We start from the raw sequence: 14,817 nt of genomic DNA on the forward strand, positions 1-14,817 counted from the left end.
TGTGGCTGAGAGGTGAAAGTTCCAGATGCTGTCATCCTGAATGACACAGAGGAGTCTGCTTCTCAAGCCTCTACAAATTTGAGGCGCATGGGCCATGTTTCAAAGCCTGCAAAAGGACCTAAGAATACGTGGCATAAAGGAGGATGATTACTGGTTGGCAACCCTCCTTGACCACCGTTATAAGGGGAAGGTCTCAGAACTCATCCTGTCCCCACAGAGAGTGCAGAGATAAAATCTCTTGAGGACACGTTAAAGAGGATTTTACTGAACGTTTTTCCTTCAGTAGGTTACAGTGTCGTGGAAAAAGTCACTTTGAGTCTTCTGTTGGTCAAGAGAGGACCATTGGAGAAGGCGTCCGCCTAAGTGAAGCATTTAGAATTTTTTTTTAGTCCTCGCCGCCCAGGGCTTTCAGCTTCCACATCCCATCGGCAGCGTCTGCATCACATGGTGGACGATTACCTCGGGGCCAAAACAGAAATGAAGAAGTTTCCAGCTGACGATCCACTAACTTACTGGGTCATGAGAATAGACCACTGGCCAGAACTTGCCCAGCTATTGGGTTGTTGGGCTGCCTTGCTTTCAGAACGGGCATTCAGTGCTGCAGGAGGTTTCGTTACTGATCATAGAACTTGTCTGTCCACAGACTCCTTGGACCGCTTGACTTTTATTAAAATGAATCAGTCCTGGATTAACAGCTATGAAGTCCCTGATGCCGATGTCACTGATTGAGTCTTTTTGGGATGTGGAATCTCTGCAGGATTTTGAGGCTGCCTAGCTTTGTTCGATCATTTCATTTGGAAGAATGTTTTTGGTATAGGTTTTAATTATCACCCAAAGACCAAATTTTCAGCACCTGTTTGATAGGTGCATATCATTGCAATTTTCTTTGCCTTCGTCAAGAGCACCTCTATAGGGTTACAGTGGGAAGCCCCCCCCCCCCCCCGACACCCAAAGAGTGATTTTTCTGCACCTGTTTGACAGGTGCATATCATAGAATTTTTTTTTTGCCTTCATCCAGACCACCCTGTGGTCCCACTACAGTGGGAAGGTGCCCCCGACACCCAAAGAGTAATTTTTCTGCACCTGTTTAACAGATGCATATCATTGCAATTTTTTTTTGCTGTCATCAAGAGCACCTCTATAGGGTTACGGTGGGAAGATGCCCCCAACACCCAAAGAGTAATTTTTCTGCACATGTTTGACAGGTGCATATTATTTTTTTACAGCAAGGCCAATTCTTGCTTTCATCAAGATTACCTCTATAGGGTTAAGGTGGGAAGGCGCCACCGACACCCAAAGGCCATTTTTTACGCAGCCATTACTTCTATACAAAGTCAAAGTGACACCAGAATGTATCCAAAAAACATCTAATCTTGTTCCCAGTGCACTACATTGTGGCCTCATCATACACACTGGCTCCCCAGCTGTTGCTAAGCAAAATAAAGGCAGCTTGCAGGGAAAATTTAATTTTTTTGTGCCTTTAGAAATTCAATTATTGCTGCAGCAGATTCTAGACAAGGTACACATCTGCAACTTTACAGGTAGATTAAGGGGACCCCCCAGGCACTATATTGGAAGGAAATTTTCATTTTTAGGCTTTCACTTTAAAAATCAAAAAAAATCACTGCTCATTTTAAAATGAAGTTTTTCACAAAAACATTTTTTATTGATACATGTCCCCCAGGGCAGGACCCGGACCCTTATAACCATTGTATGCCCAATCACTTGCATAAAGGCCTTCAAAATTGGCACTTTTGATTTTTGACATTTGGTTCACATTGACTTTAATGGGGTTCGCTATTCGGGTCCGAACTTTCACGGTGTTCAAAAGTACCAGTGTGAATCAAACAGGGGTCCATTCGGCCCATCCCTACTCTTCATGTCACAAATTTCTAAAAGGTACATTCCCTCATTTCGGAGTGAATTCCTCTAACTTTCTGTTGTGTTCCCAGTACACAATATGAATGGCAATATCCCTAAACAGGCAGCATAAAATGAATGAATAAAGGGGTTTTAAAGGTTAATTCCACTTTCGTGGGAAAAATTTGCAAAAAAAAATGATATAGCATCTACAATTGCAACACAATTCATATTGTAATTGAACATTATTAAAAATGACCTTTCCTTTTCAATCTACAGTGCTGTAATTTTCTGTAAAATGCAATGCAATATTCCCCTGGAGGTGTTCTGTACACAGATGGTAACCAGAACGCCCACCAGATATGTAATTTACTGTTTGTGTGATTGGATCCATGATTTTCCCAGAAGTCTGCACTAAGTCCCCTTTCACACTGCCGCGCCCATAGCGTCGGCGGTAAAACCGTTGAATTTGCAGCGCATTTCGGCCGCTAGCAGGGAGCTTTTACCCCCCGCTAGCGACCGAGAAAGGGTTAAAATCGCCCGTAATACACTGCAATAGCGGTGTTTTGCTGGTGGTAATACAGAGCTGCCCCATTGATTTCAATGGGGCGCAGCGGTGGAGGAGCAGTAAACACAACGCTCCTTTACCGCTCCAAAGAAGCTGCTGACAGGACGTCACACTGGAATGAATGGAGCAGCAGTTTGATGGAGGATTGCAGGCGCTATTTCTAACGCTATAGTGCCTGCAAAACGCCCTTGGTGTGAAAGGGGTCTAAGATACAAGTCAGATTTTGAGCATTCCTTGCAATAAAATTTATTTTTTGATGAGATACTCCCAAAGTGAAATCACGTCTAAAGGAATGCAGACCTTGCCACTTTCAGCATTAGAGCCCTGCAGAAAAAGCAGCTGATTGATAATTAGAGATGGGCGGAACACCCCTTATAACCCAAACAGCGAAGCCCAATGAAGTTGAATAGGAAAAATCAAAAGTGCCCATTTTGAAGGCTTATATGCAAGTAATTGGCCATAAAAAGGGTATTGGGGCCCAGGTACTGCCCTGGGGAACATGTATCAATGCAAAACATTTTTTTAAACCAGTTGATTTTTTTAGGAGCAGTGATTTTAATGATGCTTAACCACTTCAGCCCCGGAAGGATTTACCCCCCTAATTATCAGGCCATTTTTTGCGAAACGGCACTGTATCGCTTTAACTGACAATTGTCGTGTGAGGTTGTACCCAAACAAAATTGATGTCCTTTTTTTCCCACAAATAGAGTTTTCTTTTGGTGGTATGTAATCACCTCTGCTGTCTTTATTTTTTGCGTCAATATTTTTTACTTTCTGCTATAATACATATCCAAAAAAAAAATCTAAAAAAAAAATGTATTCATCAGTTTAGGCCAATATGAATGCTGCTACATATTTCTGGTTAAAAAAAATCGCAATACGCATATATATTGATAGATTTGCGCAAAAGTTATAGCGTCTACAAAATAAGGGATAGATTTATGGACTTTTATTTTTTTCGAGTACGCCGTAGTGTCTATTGCATGAAAATGACAAACAGGTACTTTGTTTTGAGCAATAGAGCTGATCTGTCGCAGTATATGTGCAGTGAGGTCTTAAAGTGATTAAAGTACAACAATAAAAATTAGAAATGCCTTTAAATATAATGCCTGAGGGGTCCCCTTAGTCTGCCTGTAATGTGGCACATCTGTAGCATGCATAGAGCATGCTGCAGCAAAAATTATATTTCTAAAGAAAAAAAAAGTCAAGTAACATTTAAATTGACTCGTGGTTGCAATTGCCGGCACCCGGGTCTGGTATGTATTTTAAGGGTATGTATGTGAGGCGCTCAGGCTACTAGGAAATGTAGTCCTGTGCCTGCTTCTGCGAGTGCTGGCTAGAAAGGAGCGTGCCCAAGTTCCAAACAATGACAGATAAGAGCAGAAGATCCCGAGAGCCGCACATCAGAACAAGACCCGCTGTGTGTAAACAAGTGGCAGTCTCAACCTGGACCCCCGCCAGGCCACATCTTCAGTGTCTTTCACTCCACCTACTGAAGCTTACTCATGGGTATGAAGTCTCCTGTTGGAGGGAGCAGTTTATGTGCATCATCAGCTACGATTAAATGGATAATGAAGTGTCAGGTGCATGAGGTAACATATCAGCCTGCTCGTGCAGATGATATCATTAACTTAACCCCCCCCCCCCCCCCCCCATAAAAGACTCTAAAGCTTAACTAGTATGGTGCCTAAAAACAAAAAATTGTAAAAGGGATTAGCACCCTATAAGATTCTGCTTATAAAGGACAACTCTAACAAGACACTCTACAAGCTCATCTCTCTACAAGGGTACAGAGATGGAAAAAGGTAATGGAAAAAAATTAAGAATGAAAAATAAATTAAAAGATTGAAATTTAAAATATCCCGGTTCACACTTAAGCGGGCCTGGGAAACACAGCAAATCCTGTGCTTCTCTTGCATCGCAATTGCACGGCATCCACGTGACCTTCTGCTGGGGTCAGTGCAGTGTAGTGACACCCTGAAACAGATTGCAAAACAGCACGACTTCCAGAATAGCACTGCACAGGGGTGAAATTCCCCATGCAATGCGATTCAGCACGGGTTAAAAAAGGGTTTCCGCACCAAAATGGTGCGGGTGGGATGGGACCCCAGCCACACAAGCTGTATGGCTGAAATCGCACTGTACAGACATCGCATTGGAATACGTTGTGAACCACATGCAACGTCTGCAATCGCACCAGCATGAACCTGGCCGAAAAGTTAATATGAGACTGACCCAGCATGCACCAGTTCATGACATCACAAGGGGGGCGGTACCACCAGGTGATGTCCCCAGGTGGCCCCGTCTTTACCTATATAAGGACTGTCAGATGGTGGAGGAGGCAGTAGATGGTCATGGACAGGTGCAGCAGGCGGCATAATCGACAAAGGATTCACATTGGGGGACAGTGTTTTTTTATTTAATAAAGGAATTGTCAAAAAACTGTGTTTGTATTACTTTTTGACACTTTTTTAGTGAATGGGTAGCGGTACCCCCTACTCATTCACAAGGGGGGGTTGGGATCAGGAGACCCCCTTGTTAAAGGGGCTTCCAGATTCCAATAAGCCCCCTTCCCACATACTTCCACAACCACACTCCAGGGTTGTGGGGAATAGACCCTTGTCCCCATCAACATGGGGACAAGATGCTTTGGGGTGGGGGTGGCAGAGCAGCTCCCCCCCCCTTTCCTAACCTGCCAGGCCCCATGGCATTTTAAAATAAAATTGCCATGGTGTTCCCCTTAAAATCCATACTGGGCTTGAAGGGGTATTTTTTTTTGTCTGCTGTCAGCGGGGAAGCCCATTGACAGCTGATGACTCATGTTAAGAATGTCGGCAGCGGTCAGTGCATTGCAGGGTGTTCGGCGGGGTGAACAACCACTGACCACCCTGCAAATTCGGGTGTTTCCCAAATGGGGCAAACAGCCAATGTTCAGCCAGAACTTATGCTCGGGCTGACCCGTTTGCCCAACTCTTGTGATAATTGAAAAATTCATTCCATACAGATTTACAATACACATGGACACAAACAAACAGCTATTTCTTCAGAATAACAAAAGGCAGGAATCTGCAACAAAGTTTGTTAAAGTCCTTGCAATGTACATAGATCAACCAGGGAAGAATTTTTTTTTTAGCAACATAGTGGAGTTACTCTATAACTTTTCCCTATTCTATTAAATACTTAAAAAGAGAAGTTTGTGAATACAAAAAAAATAAAAAATAAAATACATACTCACCTAGGTGGATGCAGCAGCGGTCCAATGTTGCATCTACTCTCCTCCACCTCTAAGACAGAGAGCAGAGCGATCAAAGCCTGCTGATTGTTTAGTTCTCAGTCTTCAGAGAGCTTCTGTTTGTCAGTCTGTGGCTCTCTGCTCTACCCCTCCAACACTCACTAGAGCACAGGACTGTGGAGCGTGTGGTAGTGGCTGGCTCAGGCTCTCAGCAGCTCGCCAAGAGGCTGAGACATCTGCCATTCAGGAACCTGGGTGGATCACGACTTTAACGTCAGGATCTCTCCAAAGAGTTGACCGGCTGAATGATGTCAGTAGAAAGTGGGCTTTAGCTCACTATTGACTGAAAACGGGTCACAAGAGTGCAGAAAGAAGTGTACTTCTGTGATCCATAGGAGAATTATGAACAAAATAGTTTTGGCCCTACTTCTCCTTTAAAAAGTTTATATACAGTTTCACCTGGTAATTATATTATTGTGTACATTTACAATCACTGAAAGTGGACCTAGTATATTCCTATTTCTTGAATGTATACCGTTTAACAATAACATAAATAAGTTATACTGGTTCATTAGTTATTATGCTTCATTTTGCATTTACTGAAAGCAAGCGTAATTAAAGAACCATCCAGTGTTAAAGTAGCCAGCAAAGGAACAGTCTGGTAGGAACTACTTACTGGATGTAGTTCTGGTATACACTATGGTCAGAATAAGAGCTTCATATATATAATTGGTACATGCTTGCACTCTGGACCAAATGGAGTGTACTGAGGCAGACAGACTACCAAGGCAATCAATATTCCCTAGCACTGTGCTGCAGTTGGATTGATTTTTATGAAATTAGAAAAGAAACAGAACAAAATCAAAGCCTTTCATAACAAGTACTGATTATATTTTTTAGACAAGACCTCCAGATTTTATTAGTTGATTTACGTGTCCCTGGTGGTGAAGATGTAGACTCCATGTACTGTACCCACACTGTTCAAAATTTCTGTCTCAAGAGAACATCTAGCAATGTGGCTAATATTAGCACAAGCACAAACTCTTTGCCTTAATGTGTTTATCCTATAGACCAGTCTTTCTCCAACTTTTTATCACAAAGGAACCATTTAAATAATTTTCAGGTCTCAGGGCACCCCTAATACTTAATCAGGGGTCATTGGAAAATGTCCCTTACATTGGTGGTTAATGGGAAGAATGCCCTCTTTACAGTGGTGGTCAGAATATCACCTTTACAGACAGCTATAAAGATCATTGCTCATCCCTCAGGCTCTGCCTAGTGGCATTGGACCTGGAACTATTCAGGTACCATCAGAATGGAGGTCAATCAGCCAAAGCCCAAAAGACCCAAGACAACCTCTGGAGGAGCCCTTGTGCACTACAGAACTCTGGTTAAGAATGTTGAAGATTCTAGAGATGAGCACTGATAAGAGCTCCTGTGCATCTTTCCAGTTTATGGCAAACCAGGTGCTAAGTTCAGGGAGTTTATCTCCACCCAGCTCGCCCCAATGAACATTCAAACAAGGCCACACACTGGTGTTGGTAAACCATTAGTATTTTATGAAGCCAGACTGGCTTATTGTATAGACCCAGTCTGTGGCGATACTCTTCTGGCGCATTTCACCACAACAGGACTTAATCATAGAGGTTGAGAATGTCTGCTATAGACTGTTAACTGCTTGCCGACTGCCGCACAAACATTTACATCGGCAGAATGGCACGGACAGGCAAATGGGCGTACAGGTATGTCCCTTTAAATTTGCCGCTGAGTGGTCGTGCGACCCTTGCGCGAGCTCTGTGAGTGTGATCGCGATCATCTCACGGAGCGCAAGAACTGGAAATGCTGATGTAAACAAGCATTTCCCCATTCTGCCTAGTGAAACTGACACTGATCGCCGCTCCCTGTTATTGGGAGCGGTGATCTGTGTCATGTCACACGTAGCCCATTCCCCCCACAGTTAGAATCACTCTCTAGGAAACACTTAACCCCCTACAGCCCCCCTAGTAGTTAACCCCTTTACTGCCAGTCAAATTTACACGGTAATCAGTGCATTTTTAATCGCACTGATCTCTGTATAAATTTGAATGGTCCCAAAATAGCACCAAAAGTGTCCGATGTGTCCACCATAATGTCGCAGTCATGATAAAAATCGCAGATCACCGCCATTACTAATAAAAAAAAATTATTAATAAGAATGCCATAAAACAATCCTCTATTTTGCACAAACCAATTAATAAACGCTTATTGCGATTTTTTTTAACCAAAAATATGTAGAAGAATATGTATCGGCCTAAACTGAGGAAAAAATATGTTTTTTTATATATTTTTTGGGGGTATTTATTATAGCAAAAAGTAAAAAATATTGCACTTTTTTCAAAATTGTCGCTCTTTTACCACCAAAAGAAAGCTCTATTTGTGGTGAAAAGGATGTAAATTTTGTTTGAGAGCCACGTCGCACGACCGCACAATTGTCAGTTAAAGCAACGCAGTGCCTTATCGCAAAAAACATTCTGATCTTTGGGCAGTCAAATGGTCCAGTGCTGAAGTGGTTAATTTTGTTATGGTGGAAATGGAAGGAGGAAGGCTGAACCCCAGGAAAAACAAAAAAACTTATTTTGAAGTGGGGCTCCCCCTCTACTACCAGAGTTAAATGCATGCTTATGCCTAGGGTACCAGTTAAAGAGACTTTTGCTTACCTTACCCCTGGCTCCCTTGGCAGCCAACACTCAATCCCTCTTCCTCACACTCCGGGTTGTGGGTGGTCTCTCAGCATCCTCACGGACAATGCAGAGCTATTGGCCCTGCATTGTATTAATGATGTTCAGAGTATGACCACTGTAGTGCCTTAGAGAAGAGATTGCAGGTGCTGGTCTTTAAACATGGAGGGAGCCTGTGGGAGCAAGTGGTTAGGTAAGTAAAAGTTCGTTTTACTGGTACCTTTGGCATAAATGAGCATTTAACCCTTGCAGCAAAGTGGAAGCGCCTCTGCAAATGAATTTTTTGTTTTTCCCGGAGTTCAGGTTTAATAGTCTGCCAGTCACATTCTGAACCTTTAGTAAGAAATGTAACTTACCTTTGCTTTCCCTTTATTTCACTGGTACCAGCAGATATCCTGTCTAGAGGAGACCCAAAACCAGAAAAGCTTCTCTTTTTCTTTGTCTCAATCACATCATTTTCAAGAGAGACCAGCTCATCTAATAGTAAGAGTTTAGCTGCCAGATCAGCTGTTTTCTCTTCATTTGATACTGATCGCTGTCCGACATCCAAAACAATCGGAGAGTCAAATCTCTGTATTGTAAAACACAAAATGTATGAAAATGAAATATGAAAAATATCAGAATGAAGATTATGGTGAACTCTGAAAAAGAGGAACTAAAACTTTTATTGGATGCTTATCCTGACAAATATATCCATTTCTAAAACCCCCTAAAACATAGCAGTGCATTTCCTAGAATATGAAGGTGCCTAGGCACTCCTGTGCATACAGCCACATAGCTGTATATCTGCAGTGTGAGATCTAAGGCACTGCTGCCACTGCATCTAAGGAGATTTGAAGATAAATTTGATGATGTCACTACTGTGCTGCACTTGCTACTATTGCTGGACATGAAGCTGTACCCAAGGACCTGAAGTGTGAGGTCATTCATTCTAGATTCTTCATTCTTATATGCGTGCCTTGTGTACCTCTATTGCTGCTTCTTGACTTTTCCCCCACAAGTCATTAGATCACAAGCCATCAGATCATCAATCAATTATCAATTTAATATGAGGAAAGCCCTGTCTGTACTAAGAAAGCCACTTCCACACAAAGACAGTGCAGACCAAAGCATGGTAAGTCAGTAATGAGGAAAAACAGCTAAATGCTTCTGACATTCATAAAACAAAGATTTTATAAACAGACCCTCCTTACTGTGATCAGATAATTTCATTTGTTGTTATTGGTTATTGTACTTTGCACATCACTTTTTCTATTTAAACTGTCTTATTTAAAAACTATTATTTCTTATATGTATATTATTCAGGGCTTTTTTTCTTGGAAAATAGGTGCAGGAACTCAGCTCATGACCCTCTAAAACCACCCTCCCCCACACACACTTTCAAACCCCATCAAATAGTGGGTGTGGTCAAATTTCACCAACAGTGGAAGTGTATAAAGGGGCATTAAATACCCTCCTTAAAAGCTTTACCATTGTCCACATGTCTTACTTTTGTTGCGTTATAAAATTGAAGCATCCAACCAGCTCTAGGATCTCCCTGCACACTGTAGGTGGCTCCTTCTCCCTTACTTGTAGGGAGATCATCCAGTGGGGGTGTCGACATACGCAATGCACCCCGGAACCTGCATTTCCCTTGTCCCCATCCTGCAATCAGTGTGAGCCGCTCAGGAGATCAAATCTGTCTGAGCTGCTGGGAGACAAGCTTTCACTGGTAAACACAGAAGCCGGACTTCTGTGTTTACCAGTGATATTGCTGAGGAGGGAGCAAAGGGCCTGATTCAGAGGTGGTGGAACTGATTTCCACCAAGTTCCAGATGAAAAAAAGCCCTAATATTATTTTATACATATAGCACACATATTGGAACAGTTACTAATACTTTGTTCTAGTTTTAAAGTGAGCCTGTAATTACATGTAAAATATGGGAGTTGCATTTGCTGACTTGGTGTTTAGAAGTACAGGGGCGATTATTCTGATTAAGGTATCACTACATAGTGAGTCACTGATCTGGAACAAAGATATAAAAAATATTTTTGGTTTTGTGTCCACTTTGACTTCAGAACTGCATTTAAGTCTCTGCCCCCGGATCCTTGGTCATTGGCAAAACAAAACTGGTTATGTGGCTCTGCATTTGTGAATAGACAAGGGTAGACACACAATACCAGCACTAGTTTCTATCATGCATGCATTGCTGATGTTGGCAGGGGTGCCTCAATTAAAGCCGGAATCTTTATAAACTTTGTAAAGAAATCAAACATTAAATGATTACACTGTAGAGGTAAACCCTTATTTCTCTAAAACTAAGAATATGATGATGCCCAGAGTTGGACTTTGGCTGTTAATTACATAAGACATATGTGCAAGAAATAATTTCAATTAATAAAAACATATTCTTTAGTACTTACTGCCCTACCTCTGTAGAAGCCTTAGTGAAGCCAGTCCACTGCAGTAGAGTAACAGCAAGGAAAAGGTAGACACTCATATTACTCCAGTCCAACATCTGTAAATTAGACAGCAAATGTCAGATCAAATGTCAGATCATTTAACACACAAGAGTCAGCCTTTAAAGTACCAAATGGTAGAAATACAGCAAACCATTACCATATGTTTAACATTACATTTTAAACTCAAACAAAGCAGGGCAAAGCAACAGGATTGCAGGTCAAATCAATATGGATTACTGCAATCAGATCACAAAAATTATATTTTCTCACTGGTTGCCCTGGGTTAATGCACTTTTCTCATCATCATTGGACTTTTTACTAATTAAGCTTTGTTTTGACTTTAGTGTTATTCTCTCGGGATGGGGTGAAAAATCATCCAAAACAAAATGAATAAAGAAAACAGTATTATATGCTAAAAATATTCAAAACTGGGGGGGGGGGGGGGGGGGTTGATTTACTAAATAATAAAGAATATTGGCATGCATTAAAAAGGGGATTAATTACAGAGATAAAATGATAATTCTCCTGCTCTACAAGACTCTGGTCCGGCCGCACCTGGAATATACTGTCCAGTTCTGGGTACCAGTGCTCAGAAAGGATGTGCTGGAAATAGAGCGAGTACAAACAAGAGCAACAAAGCTAATAAAGGGTCTGGAGGATATTAGTTGCGAGCACTGAACTTATTTTCTCTGGAAAAGAGATGCTTGAGAGGGCATATGATTTCAATTTACAAATACCGTACTGGTGACCCTACAATAGGGATAAAACTTTTTCATGGAAGGGAGTTTAACAAGACACGTAGCCACTCATTAAAATGAGAAGAAAAGAGGTTTAACCTTAAACTATGTGGAGGGTTCTTTACTGTAAAAGCGGCAAGGATGCGGAATTTCCTTCCACAGGTGGTGGTCTCAGCGAGGGGCATCGATAGTTTCAAGAAACTATTAGATAAGCACCTGAACGACCACAACATACAGAGATATACAATGTAATACTGACATATAATCGCACACATACAGTGGTGTGAAAAAGTGTTTGCCCCCTTCCTCATTTCCTGTTCTTTTGCATGTTTGTCACACTTAAGTGTTTCGGAACATCAAACCAATTTAAACAATAGTCAAGGACAACACAAGTAAACACAAAATGCAATTTGTAAATGAAGGTGTTTATTATTAAAGGTGAAAAAAAATCCAAACCATCATGGCCCTGTGTGAAAAAGTGATTGCCCCCTAAACCTAATAACTGGTTGGGCCACCCTTAGCAGCAACAACTGCAACCAAGCGTTTGCGATAACGTGCAATGAGGCTTTTACAGCGTCCTGGAGGAATTTTGGCCCACTCATCTTTGCAGAATTGTCCTAATTCAGTTACATTAGAGGGTTTTCGAGCATGAACGGCCTTTTTAAGGTCATACCACAACATCTCAATAGGATTCAGGTCAGGACTTTGGCTAGGCCACTCCAAAGTCTTCATTTTGTTTTTCTTCAGCCATTCGGTGGTGGACTTGCTGGTGTGTTTAGGATCATTGTCCTGCTGCAGAACCCAAGTTCGTTTCAGCTTGAGTACACGAACAGATGGTCGGACATTCTCCTTCAGGATCTCTTGGTAGACAGCAGAATTCATAGTTCCTTTTATCACGGCAAGTCTTCCAGGTCCTGAAGCAGCAAAACAGCCCCAGACCATCACACTACCACCACCATATTTTACTGTTGGTATAATGTTCTTTTTATGAAATGCAGTGTTCCTTCTATGCCAGATATACTTGGACACACACCTTCCAAAGAGTTCCACTTTTGTCTCATCGGTCCACAGAATGTTGTCCCAAAAGTCTTGGGGATCATCAAGATGTGTTGTGGAGAAATTGAGACGAGCTTTGATGTTCTTTTTACTCAGCAGTGGTTTTCTCCTTGGAACTCTGCCATGCAGGCCATTTTTGCCCAGTCTTTTCCTGATGGTGGAGGCATGAACGCTGACCTTAACTGAGGCAAGTGAGGCCTGCAGTTCCTTGGACGTTGTTGTGGGGTCTTTTGTGACCTCTTGGATGAGTCGTCGCTGCGCTCTTGGGGTAATTTTGGGCGGCCGGCCACTCCTGGGAAGGTTCACCACTGTTCCATGTCTTCGCCATTTGTGGATAATGGCTCTCACTGTGGTTCGCTGGATTCCCAAAGCTTTGGGAATGGCTTTATAACCCTTTCCAGACTGATAGATCTCAATTACTTTCTTTCTCAATTGTTCCTGAATTTCTTTGGGTCTCGGCATGATGTGTAGCTTTTAAGGATCTTCTGGTGGACCTTACTGTGTCAAGCAGCTCCTATTTAAGTGATGCCTTGATTGTGAACAGGTGTGGCAATAATCAGGCCTGGGTGTGGCTAGAGAAATTGAACTCAGGTGTGGACAACCACAGTTATAGTATGTTTTAACAAGGGGGGCAATCACTTTTTCACACAGGGCCATGATGGTTTGGATTTTTTTTCACCTTTAATAATAAACACCTTCATTTACAAATTGCATTTTGTGTTTACTTGTGTTGTCCTTGACTATTGTTTAAATTGGTTTGATGTTCCGAAACACTTAAGTGTGACAAACATGCAAAGGAACAGGAAATGAGGAAGGGGGCAAACACTTTTTCACACCACTGTAGGTTGGACTTGATGGACTTGTGTCTTTTTTTTACCTCACCTACTATGTAACTATGTACAGTAGGCGCTGCCGAAATTGTGTTTCCAGCGCGATAGGATCACAATGGAAATCTCTGCTGCGAGCTGTGCTTCTTGCGCCCGCTGCCCCCACGAGATGCTGCCCATCCATAGGAATGTATTGGGGGTGGTGAGCGGGAGGAGCAACATAGCTCGGTGCTGGCTCCCTCGACAGGGCTTGCGGGTGTCAATCTCACCGCTGTTGACACAATATCGGCGGCACCCACTGTAACTAGAAAGGCAAATCGACTCTGCACTACAAGTGCACTGTAAGTATACTTGGAAGTGCAGTCGCAGATCTGAGGGGAAGATTTGAAATGAGGGAAATCCCTGCTGATTTTATCATCCAATCATGTACAAGCAAAAATTCAGTTTTTTATTTTCCTTGCATGTCCCCCTCAAATCTACAGTGACTGCACTTCCAAGTGTACTTCAATGTGCACTTGCACTGCACTTGTAGTACAAAGTGGATTTGCCTTTAGTAAATAAACCTCTATGTGTTGAATTTGGGGGATTACTTGAAGTGTGGTAATGTAAACTGGTCACATAGAAAATACGTTCTTTTTGTTTTATGCTTTGAAATCCATGCAATATGCCACGGATAATGCACACATTTCAATAGGTCCCCAGAATAAGGAAACATAATCGTGCTGTACTTTGTGTCGTATGAGGCAACAAAGTTGAGTTGTGTTATTACTGTGGTCAGAGGAGAACTCGTGAACTCTCTTTTGCCAGAGAACTTGTAACTAGAATCTTGGTGTCAAATATTTCACAGCTCACTATAGCAACACTGTAAAGAATTTACAACAAAAATATTTCTACATTTATATATTGTATAAGATGAGAAAACCATGGGTCATATCAACAAAGAAAACAGCAGGGCGCATATTCACCCATTATCACAACAAAACAGCTCATTATGTAGTCATGGCGGTATGTTTTGGGTCATTCTCATGCTGGAAGACCGATCCATGAATCATCTTCAGTGTTCTGGCTGAGGGAAGAAAGTTCTCATCCAAGATTTTACAATACATGGCCCCATCCATTGGCCCCTCAACACAGCAAAGTCGGTCTGTACCTTTAGCACAGAAATAGCCCCAAAGTATAATGTTTCCACTTCCGTGCTTGACTGTAGGGATGGTGTTCTTAGGGTCATAGTTAGCATTTTTCTTCCAACCAAACATGGCAAGTTCCCCTACTCAAGAAGGCCCATGTACAGTCATGCCAATGAACATCTAAATGATTCAGAGAAGGGTTGGGAGAAACTGCTGTGGTCAGATGAGATCAAAATTGAGCTCTTTGCCAT

At 42.0% G+C, this 14,817-nt stretch overlaps 1 protein-coding gene across 1 annotated transcript in view; it reads right to left on the minus strand.

Annotated features, from left to right (window-relative positions):
• Positions 1-14,817, minus strand: part of OSTN (osteocrin) — a 111,270-nt gene that overhangs the window by 43,563 nt on the left and 52,890 nt on the right. Inside the window, exons 2-3 of the mRNA XM_077490309.1 lie at positions 10,789-10,875; positions 8,734-8,948 (exon numbers count right to left, since the gene is read on the minus strand). Of these exons, the coding sequence (XP_077346435.1) occupies positions 8,734-8,948; positions 10,789-10,875 (302 nt within the window). The remainder of the gene's footprint in view (positions 1-8,733; positions 8,949-10,788; positions 10,876-14,817) is intronic.

Source organism: Lithobates pipiens, unplaced genomic scaffold (assembly GCF_037356315.1).
Source record: "Lithobates pipiens isolate NorthernLeopardFrog02 unplaced genomic scaffold, aLitPip1_a1.2 Scaffold_18, whole genome shotgun sequence".
Classification (NCBI taxonomy): domain Eukaryota; kingdom Metazoa; phylum Chordata; class Amphibia; order Anura; family Ranidae; genus Lithobates; species Lithobates pipiens.